This window comes from Thamnophis elegans, chromosome 2 (assembly GCF_009769535.1).
Source record: "Thamnophis elegans isolate rThaEle1 chromosome 2, rThaEle1.pri, whole genome shotgun sequence".
NCBI lineage: Eukaryota > Metazoa > Chordata > Lepidosauria > Squamata > Colubridae > Thamnophis > Thamnophis elegans.
In genome coordinates this window covers 93596949-93622276 of record NC_045542.1, presented here as the reverse complement: position 1 = coordinate 93622276, position 25328 = coordinate 93596949, and the positions used below count along the sequence as shown (strand labels likewise).

General features: G+C 36.9%; 2 protein-coding genes across 4 annotated transcripts in view; one reads left to right on the top strand and one right to left on the bottom strand.

The window, feature by feature from the left end:
• Positions 1-14379: 14379 nt before the first annotated feature.
• MFAP3 (microfibril associated protein 3) lies at positions 14380-20426 on the bottom strand. Its single transcript, XM_032209534.1, has 3 exons — positions 20347-20426; positions 17542-17955; positions 14380-15876 (listed from the first exon to the last, which is right to left on the bottom strand). Exons 2-3 carry the CDS (start codon positions 17822-17824, stop codon positions 15119-15121), a joined length of 1041 nt encoding a protein of 346 aa, XP_032065425.1. The 5' UTR covers positions 17825-17955; positions 20347-20426; the 3' UTR covers positions 14380-15118.
• FAM114A2 (family with sequence similarity 114 member A2) overlaps positions 20416-25328 on the top strand; it is a 23348-nt gene continuing 18435 nt past the window's right edge. The window contains exons 1-4 of one of the 3 annotated variants that reach the window (XM_032209532.1): positions 20416-20484; positions 20992-21074; positions 23712-23935; positions 24871-24970. In XM_032209532.1, the coding sequence (XP_032065423.1) occupies positions 23726-23935; positions 24871-24970 (310 nt within the window). In that variant the 5' untranslated portion in view covers positions 20416-20484; positions 20992-21074; positions 23712-23725. The other 2 variants (XM_032209531.1, XM_032209530.1) reach the window with 2 other exon arrangements.

The following is a 25328-nucleotide window of genomic DNA, read 5'->3' as shown; positions in this document are numbered from 1 at the left end:
CTATACCACCTTTCTTGCCACAGTTCTTAAGTGAATAACTGCAGTTGGTATTTTGTATTTTGGATAGAATCTTTTTTAAATAGTCCAAGGCAATTTAAAAAAAGAATCCACACAGAATAAAGCTATTTTAAAAAATCCTATGCACAATAAATAAAATATTATTTTAAAATACATTAAAAAAATAAAAGAAAAAAACCCAGCTCACTTACCAGCAGGCACAAGTCAATCCAGAATGATGTAGATGTTAATACAAAAAACTGATCAAATTAAAATGGTGAAATTAGTCAGGGAAATATTTTTCAAAGAAACTTTGCCACCATTTTTTCTTCCACACGAGCCAACCTCCAACCTCCGTGCCCCTCCCCTCCAGAAAATCCAGGAAGTAACACTGGCGGCCCCTCTAGTCACTTATTTCCTGGAGCTCTATGGTACTTGGTCATTTTTTCTTATAAAATGAGGTAAAAGGGACAGGGTGTGTGTGTCCGTTTTCTTGCTTTAACGTTTTAATTATATCTTCAGTGAAAGTACTGAGACAGAGAGAGAGGTTAGACAGGGTGTCTTTTGTCTTGCCCCGGTTAGGATTTCTTAAGCAAATCCACTGGGCTTTCAACATGAAGCCAGAAAATCGGGACTTTTTAAAAATGGCCCGGGACACGGGACAAATTGTTATAAAGTGTGACCGTCCTGCTGAAATCGGGACGTCTGGTCACCTTAGCTTAGCATCACAAGACAAGATAGAAAGACCTGCACATGGATTAGAAAACATATGAAAGTATACAATATCATCAAGAGAGTAAAAGACTTTCAATGGAAATGAGCTGATCACATAACAAGAAGAAATGATGGCAGGTGGACGAAGGCAGTCATAGAATGGATCCCACTTGAAAGCATCCACGAAAGAGACCCAAAACAAGATGGATTGATTGTGGGTCCAATTGGCAAAACCAATTGGTTGGAAACATGCGGAAGAGATCTTCATCCTGCAGTGGATAGACAATGGCTAAAATGATGAGCTGATATCAAAGTATTCAAAATGGAGAATTATTCCATAATATCCAATGCTGGTATTGCTGGGAACTCTGGATGCTTAAAGCAATACCAGTAGATGTGACTGCATTCTCAACACTGTGCATAGACTGTTTTTCTCATAACTGAATTTTCATTTTTGCTGCAGAAAGTTAACTTCAGCACTGTAATAGGGTTTAAAAAGGCAGACCTGTTTTTATTTTGCCATCTCATATCATGCCTCCTGGGCTTAGCACCTCACTAATGAAGCTCAGGCTGCTCTATCTTGAGGACCCCTTCAGGAGAAACTTTTCAATGACCACTAACAGGCCTCCCCAGCTTCAGAATATAGTCCTGCATTCAACTTTTCAATATTTTTATGCTAAATCTATCCACAAAAATAGTCTGCGAATATATAAAACTGGAATAAAGACCCAACAACAGTCACAATACTGGGAAGCACACAGTGGTGGGATTCAAATAATTTAACAAGCAGTTCTCTGGACTAATGACCAGCTGGGTAGATGGGGCTCAGTGGTCATGTGACCACGTGGGCGTGGCTAACTCAACGTCACTCACGTTGATGGTCGCTTCGCCTTAGCTGTGACAATGTGATAAGGGTTAACCGGAGAAGCAGTTTCTGTAAGCAGGGCAATAAAGGTCAGGCTAGAAACAACACCAGAATGTTTCCTTCCTGCCTTCCTTACAGGATTAGACCTGCAAAGTGGGAAAAACACAAAAGGAGGTTTCTTCCAACAATCGGTTCTCCTAACTGCTTAGAAAGCTAATAACCGGTTCTCCCAAATAGGTGCGAACCGGCTGAATCCCACCACTGGAAGCACAGCAATAAAATAAACAGTGATTCATTTCTGATAAATGATTTATGAGGGGGAGGAGAATGAATGATACATTTCAGTTGGCAAAAAAAATCAATTCATGAAGCCTGAATCCTCAACCCTTTTGTGCCAGTGAAGATGTCTGAAATCTTGATATCATATTACCAGCCCATTGGCAAAACGCCATGATGGATATGGCCAAGACTAATCATACAATGCATTAGAGTGCTGTTCTCTGCTCTTCTTCCTAAGATGCATCTAGCATCCAGCACTTTTTGAAACAAAGTTATAATTCAGGCACATGCTTTGCTTTGCAGCAGTTAGCTTTCCATTTATTTTTAAAGTTAAAAATATCTTAAAAAAATAATAATACAGAACAGGAAGTTTGCAGTTTCCCCTCCCCACCTAAAAGTGTTGGAATTATGGTATTGTCCCAGGTGGCATTCTAGGCCCCAGAATAAATATTTTGAATTTGCCATGCTGTTCTACCTTATAATGAGCATTAAGCATATAAATCGAAGAAAAATAGGAAGGGACGTCCCCAACATATTAAATCCTTAATACCCCATCTTGCTCCTTCCTTCAGTCATACTGGTTGGAAATTATGGGAATTGAACTCCAAGATCTCTTGGACCAAACTGGGTTGGGCTGATTGACACAAAGAATAGGGGAAATGCAAGATTATGCTTGTAGGTCCGTTGGTGAAGCTATAGCTCCATGTTGATGTGGAAAACAAAATTGCTGCTAGAAGGTTAAGTTTGAAGTAAGAGCTCTGGATATCCTCTAATGAGTAGCTGCATCTTGTGGCTGTATGAGAAAATTTATACTGAACCTCACATTGATCTTGCCTTTCCCACTGTGCGCTTCTGCTAAAAACCCAAGATTGTGCCAGGAGGAGGAGGTGAAAAAATTCATATTGATGTCCTTAGGACAAACACACACACACACACACACACACACACACACACACACACACAGACAGACAGACAGACAGACAGACAGACACATACACAAAGTAAGGAAATTGAAGGCCATGCTTTTTTCTAAATGCCATCAGCTGCAGATTATTATTTAAGTAAATATCCATGTTGATCCCTAATTCACATTATGCATAGAGGAAGGCATCATCAGAAATCAAACACTTGAGTTTTAATTTCCGACATCAATATTTCACTCAGCTTGATGAATGTTCATCTATTTATGCTGTGGTGTTCCTGAAATCAAATTCTGTAAGTGGCTCTAAATTGGATTTCTTCACTCCTTTTACTGTAAGACAAGTGCTTAATATCAGATGAATCAAGAGGAAATGTCTAAAAGAAGGCAACACAAATGCCTATAGCTATGAAATAATTAGAGAATTAACAGCAGCTTCCTGTTACTTAAAAGCCACCCTGAGCAAAGAAATAATCCATCCTACTTGGTTTATCCTATCAATTACACATTTTATTTAAAGGGAAAATTAAGGTCAGGGGGAAAAAGTCATTCTGAATCTGGCCAGGTTACTATGATCATTTTCATTAAAATAAGAGTTGTACCCAGAAAACTAATCTAACCCTAGGTTTATTTATTCCAAATTATGCCCTACTGAATTCAGTGCAGTTTACACTCCAGTGAGTACAATTGGATTGCAATGAATATTCATTTTTCTACAAATATAGCCATGCATGAAATGAATGTTGAAATATTCACTGATTCATTTATTGTAAACATTTTAGTAAGGCAATTTCCAAATTGGCATGAAGTAGAAGCAGTTCCAGGCAAAGATAAAATATAGTGCCATTATAACAATTAGGAAAAAAAAAACACGTAAGAGCATCAGTGAAATAAAAAAGTGTAACCATTCATTATAAACATTTGTTGAATGCACTAAATTAGATCTTCAAATATAGGACAGCATGGAATGTCCTGTACGTCATGTTTTTTTTCATTCCAAATTTTGATGCATTCAGAAAAGTATTATAAAACACTTATGTACTTTTTCATGAAGAGTTCAGTTAAAAGCTGGGGATACTACAGCAGTTGACTAGTTCATGTGATATGATCATATGTTAGTATAGGTCCCTATGGAGCAGAAATCATCTCAAGTATTCATGTTATTCTGGAAGACTCATTGGGTTTTTATTGATACTGACAGGCTCTAGTCTATGCCAATAGTTTGGGAGCTAAGAGTACAATGGGAATGGATAATGCTCATCTTTGTGACTGCAAAGAAACTGATACCACTGAATAATGCAAGAAGGGCACCAACTTTGGTTCAGTTATGCAATGCATGGAAGAATTTACTTCTCTTTCTACATTTGAATAAGTATTTTATATTGGGAATTCCATTGGGGGAGCAATTTGCTTAAACCCAGAAGTATACTGATTACCTCTTTCACATGACTACAGGACCATTTCTAAGTCTCTAAGACAAGATGGTTAGACTATCTGAGAATGATAGGAGAGGAAGATCACTATTTTTTCTCTCAGAACTCCATCTTGTTCTTCTGCTAGACGTTCCTTCCAGACTGTATCTATGCCTGCATTGTTATTTTTTCTGTTTGACTGGCAATTCTGCAGCATTCCCAAAGATTCCAGTAATCCTTTGAAATCACTATTTGACTGAGGGCTATCTGCCTTGTCTTTGTGATGGTCTCTTCAGGCTGTTTAATCAATGCCTAAGAGGCCAGTCCTTTTGATATCAGCACCCATTTATTGGTTGCTTAATTAGGATAACTAGTAATTGCCAAATTGCAAGAGTTACTTGTAGTTGCAAAGAAACTTGACAGTCATAAAGTTTGGAACACCTTTTGGCATACAAAATTAGGCAGAGAGCAATCAATGTTGGGTAATTATTAAGTGGTATTGTCATATTCCCAAATACAGTTCTTCTAGATTAAAACTGGAGGTACAGTGCTGTTTTTATATGAAAATAAATTCAAACTAGCAAGCGCTGATATTACCTAGTTGGGAAATAAAATCTTTGCAAGCAAACCAACAAGGTCACAAGAGTACCAAGATCTGCACAAATAAAATCTTGGAAGAGTTCCAGATCCATATGAAATACAGGCTAATCAAATGTCAAGCAAGACAAATAAAATTTCCTTAAACTTCATACACTCACCTATGCAGTTTTCTTGCAGGCACAGTATGCAAGTTGTTTGTATTCTCTGTCTGTCTGTCTGTCTGTCTGTCTCCCCTTAGTCTAGTCTACAGCCCTGTTATTTGTTTCAGATCTTTCCTACAGATATATTTACCTTCTGAACTCACACCAGATGGGCCAAGTATTGCTACCTTCTAAGATTAAAAAATGCCTCTTCCTAAAGATACAAATATAGCCAGATGAGAAAACAAAAGTGTATCCAGAGCTAGCAGGATAACTTTAATTATTTGTTTACAATTTCTTATCTTACTTTGACATCATGTTAATTTATCCTGGCACTTAGCTTGAGAATGAATACAGTAGAGAATTATTATTTCATTGCAGTGCAATACTTGATCAGTAATGTTGTTTTATATTTAGAAGCATTTCATAGCTGACATGCTATGATATGCAATATAGCTGATAAGAACTGATAGAGGAGATGCATTGGTAATACACCTTTACAGCTTCAAATGTTTGATTGTTTGATTGTTTAAATGTTAATGGGTCGCCATCACTACATACACATAAGGATCAAATATTTATATTTGGAGATAATCAAAATTAAAACAAAAATATGAAGATTTAAGTTTTTGTTTAGAGATATTTGATTCAGACTGGTGTGAAAGTAAAACTACTTTGTCTGAGAAAATTATTTAATATCACTTATACTTCCTATTTTTCAACCCCTCCAAATTTTGCAATGCAGTCAATGGAAAGCATTGTACATTTTAGGCCAAAATACTTAATCCCAGGATTCTCAAATTTATGAATTTGGGCAAATTCCTCTTCTTTTATAAAAATTAATAATAATGGTTTGCTTATGCTTAATTAATAGAGAGGTTTAAACTGGATAAGAAGAGTTACGTATTTACCAATGAGGAAACTGACTTTGAGTTAGATATATATGTTAATGCTGATTGTGTGATTGCTAAATTGTACAAACTACTGGAAAATGAATGCCAAAGATGAATATGTCAAAGATTGTATGATTAAATGGCAAGCAAATTTGACTAGGCAATTTTGATTATGATATAATATAGGATCAAGATGACATTATGTGGAGCAAAAGACAGAAATTTACATTAAATTATGATTTGAAGAATACTTTTTAAACGATTACATATTATTGGTACCTAACAACTAAAAATATTATATCTGATGTACCAAATGTTGGAAATCTAAACAATCTGAAGGCATTTTTTATCATCTCTGGTGGACATATAAGAAACTAAGAAGTACTGGAATCTGATTTGTATTTTAATTCAGAGAATTCTTAAGCAACGATAGAAATTTTATTTGTGTCTTGATTCCTAATCACTGCATGGACAAGGTTTTCTCGGCAACATTTTTAGAAGTGGTTTGCCATTTTTCTTTCTTTCTGGGGCTGAGAGATAATATTGTAATTGGCCCAAAGTTGTCCAGCTGGCCTGGTGCCTAAGCGAGGACTAGAACCCACAGTTGTCTTGTTTTTAGCCTGGTGCCTTCAAGAATTACACTAGAGTCTTCGAATGTTATAAAACTATGTCACTGAGGGAAAGTAAAAACAAGGAAATCACATTTCAACTATGTTTTTTTAATTAGGAGTTGGTTATTTTTGCCGTGCAGCTAGAAGGCAGACCATTGTTCTATTTACTTAGTAAAATATCCCCACCCCCCACTTCTTTATGGTATAATGTTATTATTGCTCTCCTAAGTGAGGAATGTTTTTTAAAATATTGGGTACCAGACATAACAGTGTCCCTGTGGCTCAAGTCAGCTTCTTTTAAACTGCTTTTAAATTCCCGCTGTTTGCAAAACATAGGCAGGCTGTAAATTGTTTTTGGGACTCTTTCCCAATGCAGCTACACTAAGCTTCCTCCCTCATTTCTACAAGCTTGATACTTCTAAACCTTTCCCCCTTTCTTGTAATTCCATCCTCACTGCAGTTTAACAGCCCTTTCTCTCTTTCCCACAGTTTGTAATTCCCTCTGTAGAGAGAGAAACAAATCAGAGGTTTGCAGACCTTTTCTCTGAACGACAAAGGCAAAATAAAACAACAACACAAATGCACAAGTTCTGGAAACCTTGCTTTGTAGTCGTATTTTTTGCATCAAACTGGGTATGCCTTGAGAGATTTGCTAGAAAAGCCTACTGACATGCACCTATCATCCATTATCTTGAGACTGCTCTCTCTCTCTCTCTCTCTCTCTCTCTCTCTCTCTCTCTCTCTCTCTGTGTGTGTGTGTGTGTGTGTGTGTATTGAGGGGGATGAACCTTGTTGAGAATCACTGCATAGAAATGAGAAAAGCTATTTGAAGGGTGCATATTTGAATTTCTGTGATTTTCCAAAGAAATATGTCAATTCATAAGAAATGGAGCTGGGATGAGCCCATGTGACATTGCCATGGATCATCAATAATATGATCATCATCATGCAGTGCTCTAGCAAGTGATAATAGAGGGAGAGGAAGGAAGGGATGGATGGACGGAGGGAGGGAGGAAGGAAGGAAAGAAGGAAGGAAGGAAGGAAGGAATAGTGCTTAGGCAGACCAAAGTGGTTTCTAAGTTTTGCTTTTCACAAAGAGAAATGATTGTTTTTAGCTTTTTGAAAGTGTTCCTTTTGGGTCACAAGTCTGACTGCTCCTTGTTTATACTGTCATCTGAAAATATGAAAACAGCAAATATGTATATCATTCAGGCATGAGAGCCGTGACTGACTGCAGCTTCCTATTGAAATGGCAATTGTAGATTTCCCTCTGCATCAGGTTATGATGAAGTGACATCGTTAATTTCTGGTTCAGATGCCCATATTTATGTATGCTTAATAGCTACTGAAATAGATGACTATAGGAGGACACGACTGGACAGAGGATTACAGCCAAAGGGAACATATTCATCTTAATGTTTTGGAAATTCTAGTCATTGCACAATGGCAATTTGGCCAGCGTCTCACATAGAGAGAAATACATTGCCTAGAACTAGAAGCCAAGATTTTAATAGGAACCAAGGGGCCATTTTATTTAAGCAAGCAAACAATGTTGAGCTAATATGCTAGTTCAGTTGTTCTTAGGCAGTGGTGCTGAAATTATGTGGTTGTTGACTTATTCAACTGGCCTACCATGATATTGCAGATCCAATTACAGATCTGAAATAGTATTATTTCTCTGTGATATCTTGCATGGATGGGTGATTAAATCCAAGGCCATTTAATGCTTTCACAATTTTTGTGTTCCTATTGTGCTTTCAGAATGGCTGGCAATATTCTGCATTCCTTTGTATATATTCCACGCCTGTCTCACTTTGGATGGCAGCAAGTGTTTTTCAGGCATTTTTCTCTTTTTAGCTTTTATGGCCTTTGTAGCTGATATTTTATATATGCTGGCAGTTCTACTCGCACCTGAAATGCTGCACAAATCGAAGAAGGAGGCAGGGTGGAAGGGGTGGGAAGGCTAGCGAACAAGCCCCAAACAATGATTCCTTTTACTTTTTGAAATGAGTCCAGTGTTGCTTCCTCCAGCCTATTTATGTATGATGCAGTTTGCAGATTACCTCTTTTATGAGAGCATTCTCAAGCTGTAAGCATTTTGAAATCTAAAAGGGTGAAAGAAGCAGATAGATTGGCAGTCATTCTGCAGTGTGAAGATGCCAAGAATTGCTAATTCTCATCATCCCAATCACAGATCCTTACACCCCCAACTGTAATCACACCAAGTATCCATAATTCAGTGGGATCATCTTTGGCTGATGTGGCTATTTGCTATGGTGGGATTTATATTTCAGCACATTTAGAGAACTTCAGGTTGGAGAAGACTTTCCCACATATGAGAGGTCTACCAATATTGTCATTCTTAGCGTTTGCTATTGCTAGGTCTCTAGAGTGTAGTGAGCTTGACCTTTATAGTCCAGGATATGTATCATCCTAGCATTCTTCTTATGTGTACCATCATTCCCTCCCAGCCCTCCTCAATACTGTAATGATGACTTTGCTCAGTGGTGGGTTTCAATTTTTTTTAGAAACTCTTCTGTAGGTGTGGCCTGCTTTGTGGGAGTGGCTTGCTGGCAATGTGACCAGGTGGGAGTGGCTTGCCAGCCATGTGACTGTGTGGGAGTGACTTGGCAGTCATGTGACTGGGTGGGCGTGGCCAACTTGTAAAATGTGGTGAAACTCACTTAACAATGTTCTTGCTTAGCAACCAAAATGTTAGCTCAGGAACTCTGGCATTTGAAGCACGCAAGTCTTAAAGCTGTCAAGTTACAAGACCCTCGCACCCCTAACCCTGTAGAAAACAAAACCCCAGGGGTGTTCAAACTTGACAGCTTTAAGACTTATGGACTTCAACTCCCATAATTCCTCCTCTCACTCTTCATCTTGATGTGCTGATAGACGGGGGGGGGGGAAGGAGCTGAAACTGGTTCTAAACGGCACTGTAGATTTGTGGAACTTCTTCTATAGAAGAGGTTAGAACTGGCAGGAACCCACCCCTGACTTTGCTTCACTATCTTTGGCCATCTCCACTTCCTTTTACAGCTGTAAATGATAACTAATTCTTTGCTGTTGAAAGCCCCTTGGACAATACTTGGGATGTCATGCAAGTCACTTTTGCATAAGCCAAACTGTCAGGCTAATGTCACGTTCAACGCTGAAGTTTTTATTCTGACTATGAGTACTGGCGTCCCAGCGAACCTGTCTAATGATGTGAGATGCTGGGAGCCGTAGTTCAACAACATCTGAAAGGTCCCCAGTTTCTATCTTCCTGTCCCTCTCCCCCTGCCATATAACACGTTTGACTTTCACACAGATACTTCTGAATTTTTTGTTTCAAGGTTTATGATAGCTCTCTCCCTTATGCACAGATGGTGGCATTTTGGAACCAGGGTCTGAACCTTCAGAAAGAAAGGCTGTGGCATTTATATCTGCATATCATTGAATGTAAATTGTACTCTGTGATCTACCGAGCCACACTTTAATATCCTTCATTTGGGACTCTGCAGTGCTATGTATGTTGTTGCTGGCTTATATACTTGGCACGTGTCTGAACTAACTAGGTCCCCGATCCCCGTATGTGGGTAGATTCTGCAGGCACACGTGTTAACTGGACAGTAAATACGCCTGATGTGAACAAAACATCAATAGCAATTGATTTGGCAGCACGGTGAATCCAGATTAACATTGATCATCCATTCTCTTCACCATCCAACTAATGCCTGGATCATTGGCATTAGGTATGTGTGTTTTGGGGTATGTGTGTGGCCTTTCTGCTTAGAAAACATGATTGACGTGTCAGTCAGTTGGACACAGTCAGTCGTGTCAGATCGTCTGGTTGAAGATCCTAATACAGTCCTAATCCATATCATGATCTCCTCATACTTTTCTCTCTTTCTCCCTTTCTTTTATGTCTCTCTGGCAGCACTAGGACATAAAGCTAACACTTTGATCAGCATGATGGGGATAAACCCGGGACCCTAGCATACTTATATGAAGAAGAGAGAAGGATTTGTTTTGATCTTCAACTAATTTTTGTTTCCTGTCATGTCTGAAATGGTAATGCTGCTAATTTTAGTTCATCTAAACCAAAATTATATACCACAGTTGTAAGATATAGTATGACAATAGTATGAAAACCAGTATCAAACAAAATCATCTTTTGAACATATAATAAACTTGAATGCTTATCCAGCTGTGAAATAGTTCAAGATTGCTAGGTTTTTTTTTTTAAAAAAAACACAACCAGATCTCTTTTGGCAGACTTGATATTGTCTCCATGTTCTTCAAAACAACAGCTGCCTCTAGTGTTAAATGCATATAATTGCAATTTGTTTTTTTAAAAAAACCCTTACATTTAAGGAAGGCAGAACCGAAAATAAATATATGATTGCCAGCAAGGTTCCATGATTGGCTGACTCTACAATGACTCCTTATAAGGTAATGGGTGAGTTAGATTAATTTAGCTGAAAATAAGCCCCACAAAAATAAATGAAATCCAAATACGTAGTGCCTTCCAATATATATGTACAGATAACCCCAAAAAGATAGACACAAATGCTTTATACAGATATTTTTCTTAGGTTGGATGGGTTTTTATGTTTAATGGTGCTCTAAGCCAACTAAATTTTCTTTTGATTTTGCAATTATGCAAGAATTGTGAATTTATCCTATTATTTAGTAATTCGTATTACATATAAGGATCATACATTCTACTGGCTTGTTTAGAATTGCCAACCATTATATATAATTGTCCCCTCTTGAATTGTATTAGATGATAAAACGGTGTGAATGGAATGAAAGCAGACAAACAATAATACTATTTTAAAGTACCCGTATGTAATCACAGATAAGCTCCTCCTTGGATAAGCCAACCCTTGAATTTTTAACCCAAATACCGTGAAAAATGTGCCACCGTCAGATAGGTCAATCGTGAAGTTTAAAATGTATATAAATTTTGAAGGTCAGCTTATCACAAGTGGCACATTTTTCACAGTATTTTGGTAAAAAAAAAAAGAGGGTTGGCTTATCCAAGGATGTGCAATCTGTGTGTATTTACAGCACTTCATTTTTATAAAGTTTCCTCCAATGAGCAACCCTCCTCTTACTGCTGATTGGGCTACATCTTGATTTAGGAACGGAGAATAAGTAGGAGTTTCCTGAATGTAATATAGTGCTTAGCAAATTTAAGCTAAGGGCTGAGCGTTATGGATGGAAAAAAAGTAATGAAGCTAGGGTAAAGGATTTTGCTAAAGAAACAAATCCTACAGAAAGAACCCATGAAAGATTTCACATGAGAACTGTATGGAGTGGCTGCCTAAAGAGGAAAGGGCTGCAAGGGCTTTCAAAACAGGAATGAGATGACAAAGAAGCAATCGTGTGCTCCTCGGTGATCAATATTCAGATGCCACATAGGAGTACTGTGAGAGAAATGGAAGGGAAGTTTAAAACAGAGAAGCAGCACAGTACTTGAGGCTCCACTGTGATCTCTGAGAAGGAGGTCATACAATGGTTTTCTATTCAATTATAATGGAAACTTTAGTTCAATATATCTGGAAGATATCAGACAGAGGATCAGTGGATGATAGACATTGAGATAAACCAGAATGCTGCTGCTGCTATAGTTTCAATTTTTTGCAGCTCTTTTGATATGAACACACAAAAGCAAAATTCAGGCAAGCTATTCGTTGATTATTTTTGCATTTTAAATCCCCATTGCTATGTGCATGTACTGCTTAAATATTTCAAAAGCAGATTTATATATAATGGTTTCTTTTCTTATTTTCCACGTAACCAGTTAGAAAATAAATCAATAATGCATATATAACAGAGGACCAACTGGTAAAAATTGCAGAAGCCAACAATCACTTGCATATATAACATACTGTATGTAAATGATTGCATATGGCTGCAGGGCTTTAAGGCATTAAAATAGCATACAGATAATAATACACAAAACCAGAAACACAGTTCAGGCATTTAATAGTAGGTTTTATTATTGGAAGAAAGCACCATCTTATTTTTATATAAAAGTATGAAACACAACTGTGGCAACTCCCAAGCTACAAATGTAATGCTGAAACCATATTTTGGTGGACAGAGTTAAATTTTCTAATACTTTCACAAAACACTACAGCTAAAGAAATAAGAACACAACCTCATGTCTACTAATGTAAGTTAGTTTACACATACACACAAAGTGCACAGGCAGAACTGAACTTCCAATTAGCGTTAGGTAATATTACCTTTACGCCTGGGCTCTTGCACCACTTATTCATTAAAATCTATTAGACATTTGAGAAGTCTTGCGTTGTTCTTTTTCAATAAGGTTACATCAATTTTTTTAAACAAGTACATACCACACACAGTAGTTCTCCAAATATGTTCATCACATTACAAGAATATTTGGTAAAAATATATGCTTTAAAAAAACCATCCACACTGCACAATATTCACCATGCATGATTTTTACATCTAATCCATCTAAATGAATTGCTCATCTCTGTCCTGCCTTTGTTCCACGAAAGAAAGTAAAGCAAACCAAGATCCTCTTTTTACAGACGATACATAAAAATGATATAGAAGAACAGAGAGAAATACCCTCCTATATTTACAAATATATCCCTTTGCCAAGCTTAAGCCTGCATGATCTATTTTGCTTTAGAAACAGAAACAAATATTAAGAAAATTAAGCTAAATATTGTGAGGTAAATGTTTTCTTAAACAATCTGTTAAACAGATGGGCATTATTGCCAATGACTCCAATTCCCAGGTGCCATTACTACTACTGCTTGCCACTCACTTGTGCTATAAACATAAGATTCCTACAAAAATCATATTTCTTCAACTTTTGCTAGAGCAAGAGGCATTTCATATCATAAATTTAGACTTGCATTATTTTAACTTTCTACATTATGGGTCAATTTGTCATTTCATTTTAAAGCTAAGAAGGAAACTACGCGTTGGGCTGTCCCCACCGTCCCCCCAATCCTGAAAAAAAAAAGCTTGTATGAACTGAGTCAATTCAAATGGCTGGAAGAGAAAGAGAAATCTTATTTCATTAGCAAATGTGACCTCATAGCATAAGGACAGATCTGCTTATAGTAGGAGATGATGATATAATGGATTGCATCACTTCAGTTATGTGAAGTAAAGGTATTTGAGAGTAACAACAGGCAACAACTGACCAAACTAAATCCTCAACAATTTAAATTTGAATTTACAAGGTGACTTTTTTTAATGTGAAATTGAACTGTATTATTTCATATCTATAGCCTGAAGCAGTAGCAATAGCACTTAGACTTATATACCACTTCACAGTGCTTTATAGCCCCCTTGAAGTGGATTACCGAGTCAACATATTGCCCCCAACAATCTGGGTCATTTTACCAACCTTGAAAGGATGGAAGGCTGAGTCAATTTTGAGTGAACTCCTGGCAATCGGCAAAATTAGCCTGCAATACTGCATTCTAACCACTATGCCACCACAGCTATAGTAGGCAATTACACTGCTGTTCTAACTGTGCCTCTTTTTCACCCAAATTATCATTGACTCATGTTAACAGCTTCCATTAGGTGATTTTCATGGAACACATAACTGCTATCGAATCACATTGTCCTCAACATTGGACACTTAATATTAACAATTAAGAACATACTACCCGAAGAAGGCTGAAGTTTATAAATGAGATTATAAATGAGACATTTCAAAATAGTCACTAGTAACGAAGTTGTCACTGTTTTTATCATAGTAACACTGAAAAAACTTGAAGATTTTGTCAGTTCACCACTGCAATGAAATGAAATAATATTCTAAAAGTTGATATTATGAATAACACTGTGAAAAGAACCTCATTTATTAAAATATTTGGCAAAAATTTGGCAGAATATTTTAAGTGGTACGTCCTTGGCTGCAATGCAAAGGTTGCACTTGGGTTCCTATTTTCTAATGCAAATACTGCAATACATACATACATACATACATACATACATACATACATACATACATACGAATCTCTGAATATTTCATAAGTTTTTCACATAGTTTTTAGTTGTAACGATCAGAGTCTCCTTATAGCATTAAAAAAAAGACCTGCCACATTATAATTTCTTGTACAATACACTTGTGAACTGTAATAAAAGAACTGACCACATATAAAAATTTAGGTTTCTGGGTAGACATGACAAAAACTATTTATATCAATGTATTATTTGGTTGTATCTCATGAACAGATAATTCACCAGCCTTCATTTTAGTTTTTAGGGGGCAAGCAAAGGTGTGTGCATCTTTTAGCCTTAGCTCACTGAAAAGTGGGGGGAAATGTAACAAAGTCCCCAGTTATTTTTCATATCATGCCATTGGTGCCCTATTTGCTGCAATCTTTCTCCCACAATAATAATAATAAATAAACTGTACTACACCAGCCAACAAAAAGTTTGTCTACTCAATTGTAACTGGAGTAACCAATAATTGATAGAAAGGATTCTACTGCAAAATACTTCTAAGATTAGTTATAATAAGACTTTTAAAATAGTTTCATCTATGCTGATTTTACCGTCACCTAACAACATTTAAAACAAAAAACAAACAAACAGGGATCATGCATCTGAGACTATGGTGGCATTTTCCCTTTTTTGTTTGAGAGTGTTCTTCCAGATCAGGAGGAACGTTACACAAGTAGCTTTGCAATTCTATTTGGATTCAGCCCTCAGACCATCCTCTGACGGCAGGGAGGGGACACTATCGTGAGAAACAGTATCAATGCTTTGTGCCTCTGACTGAAGGTGGACAGATACCTCCACAGCTATTTCTTTGCCGTGGTCATTCACTGAACCATCATCTGAATCTCCTGCTGGTGAATTACTGCGCTTTATTTCTGGGTTTAAGGGATAGACTCCCTCTTGGGCACCAAGTGCTTGGGTCTGTTTCACTCCATCTCCTACTTCATCAGGGTCATCAATGTGCACTGCTTCAAATATTTCTTCCATAAAGGCCTTGCAGTTAAGGATTAGAGGTGGCAGAGGGATACTTCTGGCAAGTTCTTCAATGTAGCGAGCAAATTCCATGGTTTTAAACTGGGTGACCTTGGCCAGCTCTAGAGTTTTGGCAGAGGTAATAATAGGAATGCGTTTGGCTATTTCAAAAGCCTTCTGTAGCTTCTCAGCCCCTTCAGTTCTGAAGAACTCATTGATGGCCTTCTCTGTTTTACGAAGATGGCTGCTCATCATGCACAGACGTGTAATATTTAAGATTAGAATGATGGTAAAAGCAACTAGGCAGACAATCATGTAATAAATGCCCATGTCTCCAGAGGTGGAGACCACTCTGAGGGTGACTGAATAATAAGAAGTGCCATTTTCATTTGTGACACTGCAAGTATATCGTCCCCGGTCAGCAAATATTACACCTGTGATATTGAGGATATTGTCAGAGATCACCAGTCTTCCATCTAAAGACACAAATAAAATTTTTTTTAAACACTGCAACATCAAATTATGCTTTCACATTTCTCAGGTTAGCATGCACAGAAGATGGGGCGATTTCAGTTGTGGTACCTTCTCCCAATAAATATATGCCCAGAATTTCTGTTTAATTATTTATAAATTGATTATAAATATTATTTTATTCTAATCTGGCTTTAATTCTTTTAGCTATTCTGAATTTTAAAAACTGTTGCTCTAGAACAGGACTGTCAAACTCCCGGCCAACTGGTCGGATGTATCATGCGCTGGCCACCCCCATCTCCATTTTAGCGAAGTGGGGGAGGTCCTGATACGTCACGCGATGTCACCGTGATGTAAATTTGACACCCATGCTCTAGAACAAGCATAAACCACATGAAGTTTATCAGGAAAAAATATTTTGTACTAGATTGTCTACAATTACCTTTTATTTTGGATTAATGTTATTCATTTATTTTCTTTTTCATCCCCATGAAAATATCTAACTATGAATACATTCACAGCAATTGTAGTTATATCCTTTAGAGAATAACAGAAAGTAGATACTTGGATACAATAATTTAATGCCTGCATGCAATGGGGCTTTTTCAAAACAGTGATACATTAAATCATTGCAGCAACTTTAGTTTAGGCTTCCAATTTTCTTGAAAACTGTCTATACCAGGGGTGTCAAACTCACATTGTCATGACATCATTGCATAACATATCAGGACTTTTTCCACCTTCGCTAAAACGGGTGGGGGTGGCCAGCATGTGACACATCCAACCTGTGGGCCATGGGTTTGACAGCCCTGGTCTATACAATATAAATTTAATTTCTACAGCTGGGATTCAAATAACCAGATTCAGGATCTGATTGGGGTTTCTTTAACTTGTTCGTTCTTAGAGAAAGAATTCTGCTGCTGCAAATCCAATCTTCCTTGCAGCTGTTGTAAATTCAGATGAACAATCCTTTAAAGAAGACTGCTTCAGAAAATGCTTTGTTCAGAAAGGCATTTAAAGATTTGCCTGAAGATTATTTTAACCTAAAATGCCAAATGATTCTAATGTTAAAGCAACTTGACTGAACAACCTATTTATTGATCATTAAATTATATCTCTCTATATAAATATATTATATATCTACTGTATTTTTCAGATTATAAGACACACTGGTGTATAAGATGCACCAAGATTTTGAAGAGGTAAGTAAGAAAAAGAAATTTTGGTCCTCTCTGGCTCCCAGGAGCACTCTGCAGGCTTTAGCAGGGCTGGGGGAAAAGGAAAAACGGCTCATTTTTTTGCAAAAATGGCTCATTTTTTTTTGCAAAAATGGGATGTGGGGGCAGGGCTTTGGGAAGCCAAAAATGGCTGTATTTGGTGTATAAGATGCACCAACATTTCCACGCTCTTTTAGAGGGGGGGAAAAAGGTGCATTTTATACTCCGAAAAATACGGTATATAAAAATTCTTAACTATGTAAATAGATGTCCATTGTTGTAATTTAAGAGAAAGATGTAGTACATTGTAATATAGGTACCTTTAGGCACTGTGATTGCATATATGTTATTTTCCCCCGCTTTGTGCATTTTACGGAATGCAACACGAAAACCTCTATGAGCATTATATATTGAGTCAAGCTTATTGTAAGTTTAAACAAATATGCGTCTTACCTCTTCCACCTTGGTCCAGAAGATGCCCCTTTGAGTTGTACCAGAGTATGATGTCCTGCTGGCTAACGTTCAAATTACATTCAATGAAAACACAGGTACCTTCTTTTGCTATGATATTCTGAGGAACTGGATTTTTTTTCAAAATTTTAAAGATAGGGAGAAGTGATACGTTGAGAGGCAGGGGCCTTGATCCCACAGAAAATGTCAGGTTGGAAGTAACATTTTCTTGAGCAAAAACACCAAGGTTAAGAACCAGAATCAACAGGCAGCAGCTGAACTTCATGGAAGCTTAAAATTAAGGGCTTCTTTTGTTGAATTTAATTACTGAAGAAAGATAGCATTGAAACAATAGACATTATCTTGATCACCAGAGAAGATATTGAGTGATGCATCAACCATTCTCTTTGAAAATGCCTAAAAAGCAAGTACATGAGAAACCCAACTAAAATACTAAAAAAAACATGAATGTGAGTTATTCAAAATAACTGTATAGATTTGTTAAACTTATGAGGAGGATATTACAGCTAGAACCACCATAATTGCAACTAGTGTACATATTAGTACAAAAAAAGAAAGAAAAGCAACAATCTTTTTCCTTCAGAACTGCTTTGTGATGGCAACATGACCCATTTTCATTCCTATATTATAGGACTGGATATAGATTTTTTACCATCAATGGAACAATATCTTCTATCTGTGGAAGTTGGCATCAAAAAAGCAAATTCCACTAACAAAAGAATCTTCTCCATTTCCCTACCTGAGCTTTCTTAGTAGCTTATTTGCCATGGATTCTTCCCTGATCAACTCCATAGAACTGATTAGGTCACATTACATTTTAACATGTTTTAAATGTTGAAGGTCTTCCTTCAACATTTTTTGGGGGAAATAACATAGTTCAAAAATATAATACAAATATAGCTTCTATTTGTATTTTATTATTTGAATGAAAATGACAGATAAGTACAGAACTGGTAACCGATCTCAGTCTAAAATGATTCTAATATTAAAAAAATCCAAACTTATATGATGCTTGAGTTACTAATTTTAAGAAGTGTTGAGTATTTAATAAACTTCTTCTCTAGTTTTATTTATTATTTTCATAAAACCTCATAGAATCTTATCAGAGGTAATAATAAGTCCCTTATTTCTAACTAAGAAAATAACCAGCTTTCAAAAACTCAGAGTAATTATATGCACCAATTGAATATGCTCCCTAAGATATGGACCCAAGTTTACATAATAGACAATAGTTTTGAATGCTACTAATTTTTCCATTATTCTTCAGACTTTGTTTGCTATCTAATCTTTCCTAATCCTTTAACTACTGCTATTTTCTATACCTGTTTACAAACTGAATCCCTCACTACTAAATCATTTTGTAAGACATTAATCATTAAATCATTACATGTTAGTTAACAACTAATATAAAAGACAATAATTAATTGAAAAACATACTTTTCAATTAATCTTTGGATTAAATGAAAAATATCTTTGAAGGCAACAAATATGTATATAAAGCAACCAAGAGCTGAGCTTGACATTTTACATCCAGTCCCCAAAGGTTTCTTAAGAATAATTAGCTATAATTACTAAGATTAACTGCTTCACAACATCAGCTTTCACAATAGCTAAGAAAATTATTCAGGCAATTCAACATAATCGAGTAACCCTGGAATCTAATTCAGCAAAGATATCACTGGATACCCATATTTCATCTTGCTGAAATAATCCACAGGTAGGCACAGACAATATTTAGAGAAATCAAGAGGGATGTGTGTGTGTGTGTGTGTGTGTGTGTGTGTGTGTGTGTGTGTGTGTGTGTCTGAGAAAGAGATGGGGGAAGGAGGAAGACAGACAGCTAGAGATCAGGATGCAGATGCTTCTGAAATCTCTGGTAAATTTTTGGAATGCTTGTCCAATTGTAGACTGATGCTCTTATGGACCTTTTCTTTTGATATCTTTCTGAGTTTATTCATTTATTTATTTAGGGTGACTTTAAGCACCTGGAGACTTTGTTTGTGCCTAGCCTTGCAGTTTTCTTGGCAAGGTTTTTCTGAAGTGGTTTGCCCTTGTCTTCTTCCTAAGGCTGGGAGAAAGAATGACAGTCCCGAGGTCACCCAGCTGGCTTCATATTTAAGCCGGGACTAAAAGTGCCGGCCTCCAAGGTTCTAGCCTGGTGCCTTAATCACTACTACACCAAACTGGCTCCATGCTTCTGAGTTTACTACTATGATAATTGCTACTCCATCAAGGGGCAAGGAGAGACTGCCTCGAGTTAAAATTGCCTGGAGAACCTGTGCCTCGTCTCGAGAGATCAGACTGAGGGAGACAGCCGCACGCGGGCTCCTTCTCCGACCCTCTTGAGTTAGGGCAGAGGAGGGGAACGATGGCTCTTTTATGACTTGTGGACTTCAACTCCCAGAGTTCCTGAGCCAGCCATACTAGGTTCAGGAATTCTGGGAGTTGAAGTCCACAAGTCATAAAAGGGCCATCGTTCCTCACCCGAGTTAGGGTATCTAACTCAATTACTGTATCTACATTACTTATCCGATACACAGGCGGAATAGTAACAGCCTGGCCTAGCCCTCCGCGGGGCAATACTCCTGGCGGGCAGTGTTCCTACCAACAGAGTTCCGGGGTTGAAAGACTCCTATCACAACATGACTTCCTGACAGCGCCAACAGCGTCATCCCTTTCCTCCCCCCTCCCATCGCGCTTGATCGCCGCGAGGAGCGTCGCCGGCGAATTCCCTTCTCGGGCCCTCTGTCCATCCTCCTCGCCCACCGCGAAGATAACCAGCCTTACCTGTCCAATTACCCAACCGGTCGGTAACTTTTCCTGCAAATTCGTCATATCCGGTAACGAAAAAAGAAAAGAAAAGAACACAGCGAGGTCACCTGACTCCAGGCTTAGTGACGCTCTTTCCTCCTCTCCATGGTTGAGGTACAGTAATCTAGCGCGCTGGGGGCCATAGAGACGTGGCTGTTTCTGGTGTGATATTCCAGTGGAGGAAAAAAGGGGTGCAGAGTCCGGAGAGGACAGTTCCTGCGCTTCGAGTTTGTTTCTATAACAAGGTGTCTTTTTCTTACTTGGAAATGCCTGTTTTTTATGCCTTTGCTGCTTTGCTCTGGTTAGGAACATTTATTCCCATCAATTTCCATTAGTGATGATGCCAGTTAAAATCCACGCGAGTTGAGTGGAATAAATCTTCCCTTCCTTCTGCTTGGATATATTCCGAAACATCCCCTCCCCCTTCTCTACCAGGCTGGACTACAGCTCCCAGTGGGCTTCTGACTAGGAGAATGATAGTTGCAGTCTTCAATGTTTATTTCAGTGTTTCTACAAGAAGTTGATTTGCTGCAGTGTAGATGCGTCAGAGAAAGAGAGTAATCAAGACTTTTGTATTTACTTGCCCTACCCGCAGATTCTCAGAGGATCCTTTTGTTTTAGATCTTGATCTTTTAGATCCGACAGAAGTAGCTGAGTTTGGACTGGTAATTATAGTTTGGCTGGAGTCCATCCTCTAAATTCAGGTAGGTGTCTCTCTTCTATCTCATACCAAAGGTTGCATCTTGGAACAAAAGTGGCTTTTGTAGCTAAAACTTGTTTTTACTTACTCCTACTTACACATTTTGCTTACTCCTTATTCTTTCCTTCCCCTTCCCTCTTGATTGCCATATTTAATAAACTTAACTTTATCCCCTTCTCCACATTGTTTTTTTCTTCTTTTTCTCTCTTTCTTATATAAAGTTGTATGACTAAAGTTTTTGAACCTTATGCAACACTGATGTAATACTCCAAATATCAGTTGGCTGAAAGGTCATTTGGATAAGTGGGATCCTCTATGAGTAAGCATGCATAATAACAGCACAGGCCTGGAAAATAAGATAGGCATCATATGCTATGCTGGAAGATTGTCTGAAGGAAATACAAAAAAAAAGTGAGGGATGGTTGGTGGGGAGCACCAACCTATTGTATTAACTCCGATTTTCTTTATAAAACACAAAATTCTGGCATGATTTTATATGTTAAGCGCAAGGCACTAAACAGGTAATTCCCCCCTGTATCAAATTAACAAAGGCAATTATTTCTTTGAAATTATTACTCATCTCTCATTTACACTTAGATATGTCTGCCTATCCTGCAGTTTGGGGGAGAGGGCAAAAGCAGGAAAGAACATAGGAATCTGATATATAAATTACTTTGAAATATCAGTTCATTTACTAACTTTCAAAATAGACCAAGGTTTTTCACACTTTTTGATACATTAGAAGCACATTATTTTTCTAGTTAAACCAGAATATTGTTTCATGTTTTTACTTTTGTATTTCTTGAAATGATAAAGTAGCCTATCATTAGCCTTTCATTTCAGTTGATCTAATGCTGATGCTTCTGACACTTTCCCACTCTTGTCATGTAGGTTGTATTAAAACAACTTGGCATATCCCCTGGGATGATGAAATCATCCACATATTAAATGAAAGCTGTATGAAACTTGTCCCAAGGACCATAGTAGGACAATAGTAGTTGTCTATTATGCAAGTTATTAATATTCTTCCATTTTCGGATAGTCAACACAAAACAAAAAACAACAGCCTAATAAGTGTAAAATATGTAACAATAAAAGCTCATGTTAATTTAAATATGGTAGAAAGCCTTAATGAAAGGATTTTCAAAGTCTGTGTGGCATAGACAAGAACATGCTTTGTTCCATGCAAATAATTTGTTTTTATTATTCTAAATAAATGTATTTAAGTAAACATGGAATCAATAGCAGAACTTGTGTAGTCAATTTAAATAAGCAAAAAGAAGTGGAATACATTAAGATACCTTGGTCCTAAATCCTATAAGTCAGTGATGGCTAACTCTTTTCTAAAGGTGTGCATGCCCACCCACCGCATGTGCTTGCGGCTCTCCCCCTGCACATGTGCGCAGCTCCCCACATGTGTGGGGGGGAGTTTTCACCCTCCCCATACTCTGGAGGCTTTCCTGAAGCCTGGGGAGGGTGAAAACGGTCTCCCCTGGCCTCCCGGAAGGCTGAAAATCAGTTGGCCGGCCCGTACATACTGAAGGCTGCTATGCTGGCAAATATGGCTCCGCATGCCACCTGTGGCAAGCATGCCATAGGTTCGCCATCACGGCTATAAGGCATATTATAATTAAATACATAAAAATAGATACTGTAACCAATATAGGCTTTGAAAGAACTATGAAGCCATTGTTTCATCAGTATCATGATGTGTTTTTCGAATCAAATTTTGGATTAATAACTTTCTTGCCATTATGGGCTGAAATTTCTGGACATTGAAAATATTCAGTTTCACATGGAATGACTTGTCATGATCCAATTATAAATCACCATGGTTAGAAACATTTGGAACTGCTACTGTAGACTAAATTGGAGAAAGACATTTCTATCCATAGCCACACACATGTATGCAGGATCAAAACTAGAAACAATAATTGTATCTAATATGACTTAGCTGTTCACAATACTCTTCAGTTTTAGAAAAGTGTGTAGAGTTTAAGAGTTACTGTCATGTGGGAAGCTCTATATTTCATTTGAGGTTATTTGTTGTTAAAAACATATCTGTAAAAGACACAATCTGTTTTATTATCTAATTGCTTTGCAATCAGTTTCAAAGCCATTCTAATTATTAATATATATGTCAAACAAAGAACTTATTATTATTCTCCTCTACCTGCTGGCTTAAAGAAAAGTAAAGTAGTTAGCTATTTAAGAATAGAATGAAGAATTCGAGACAGTCTCAATAAAATATTTTCTCAAAGGAGTTGAAATAACTAATAATTATTCTAAAATGCCTATTATTTTTGATTTTGCTTGAGTGATATCCCTATGCAAACCACTGAATCACAGATGCTTGCTTCTGAGTAAACATGCATAGGATTGTGTTATATATGTGTTTTAATATTTATAATTGTCTGGATAATCTAGCAAGTAATAAACTAGTTTCTATCAATCTCATTTTTCAGGTAAATTGTATTACTTTTTTTGCATTCTCCAAACTCAGATTTGATTTTTACATATTTAGTAGTAAACTGTTTTGCTATACTGATACACTTTATTTAACTAGTCAAATGGACTCAAGTTAAAAATATATGTCAATTAAGCTAAAATAAATAATTATAATAATTACTTATAAAACAAGGATATGCTTTGGTCATGTCCCAAATGGAAAATGAATCACTGAAAGAAGATGTGGGTGAACCTGATGAAAATGTGCAGAAGACAGTGGAGGAAGATGTGACCAAGAATAATGGCGAGGAAGCCGAACCTACGTTTATGAGCCAGAAAAGTCCAGAAGCCAAAAGTCCAGAAACCAAAAGTCCAGAAGCCAAAATCCCTGAGCTCAGTGCAGCACAAGAGCCACAGGTACAAAATATACTAGTATTTATGCTAAAACCTGTCAATACTTTTCAGTTTTATCTCAAAATACTCTTTCTATCTTCCAAAGTGAAACATTGGGGGGGGGGGGAGCATGTTCTGGCTACAAAAGTCAGTTATTATAATTCTGTAATTTAAACGGAACCTATCAATTTCAATCTCAAATTGGATTATATCTCCTGAGTTCTTAAAGATAAATATATCATGTGCAATCAAGTTAATTACATGTTACTTTAGGATCTTAGGTCAGAATAATAATATAATTGAAATATATATCCTTACTTTTTATGGCATTAATTTGAAAGCAATTTGTAACCATTCTGTTACTATAGATCTGCTTGCATAGGTGACTATACAGTAACTAACTGCTGAAAAATAGACATAAATACACAGTTTATTTATTTTCCTATTTTTGACCAAATTGATTCATACAAGATGAACAATTATATTAACACAATATAGTTAACAAATACAAATAGCTTTTTTGCATAGTATTAAGAAATTTGAGAATTGTGTACAACTATATTTTTAATGTTTTTAAACAATGCTTCATATTATATTAATGTAGTTGTTAATTGCGAAGTCATGTCCAACCCATCGCGACACCATGGACAATGTTCCTCCAGGCCTTCCTGTCCACTACCATATTCTGGAGTCCATTTAAGCTCACAAGTTTTTATATTATATTAATAAGAATCCCCTTTTCTGTAGAACAGAACATTATTTTTTATTTGAATGTCTATCAGCTCTTTCCCCATTAGGCATCTTACGTTTTCTAACTGAAAGAAAAGAATGTTCTGTAAAATAGTGATGTAAAAATGTATTAATTTTTTCCATATATTTCCTTTGGTAGAAATTAGTTTTAATAGTTTGGTTATTTAAAAATGAATAAATAACTGCTTATCTTGTTCTCTTTTGCTAAGGTCTCAGGTCCCATTGAGAAGACCCAAACAGGATGGGGATATTGGGGAAACTGGGGGAAATCCTTGCTTTCAAGTGCTTCTGCTACAGTGGCCACTGTTGGTAAGGATAGCTAAAACTTAGCAGATTCATAGAACCTACTTTACAAATCCAATGAACTTTCTTTTCTAGTTCTTTTTTTCTTTTAGAGGTTAGTGGGGGCAACCATAAAAATACCTTATGAAAAGTAAAGAAAAATATAGAGCAAGATCAAAAGATTTTTTAAAAAAATATGTATTTATAGAACAGTAAATATATCTTGGTCTTTTGGTTATGCATCACTCAACCAATTCAATCCTACATAGCTTTTACAAGCCTTTAAAGGTTTATATGTTATCTCTAATTGAAAATACAGAGGAACCATATAAAATTGAGATTAAGCTAGTGGCTAGACTGAGCAAAATAGTAGAATGCATCTTAT

Bases quoted from the DNA above. Each gene is read 5' to 3' on its own strand.
- MFAP3 (XM_032209534.1), bottom strand. From the start codon at position 17,824: ATGAAGTTCAGCTGCTGCCTGTTGATTCTGGTTCTTAACCTTGGTGTT. The intron at 15,877-17,541 runs GTAAGACGCATA...TTGTGTCTTTAG, and splicing joins TCTGGACCAAGGTGGAAGAG to ATGGAAGACTGGTGATCTCT.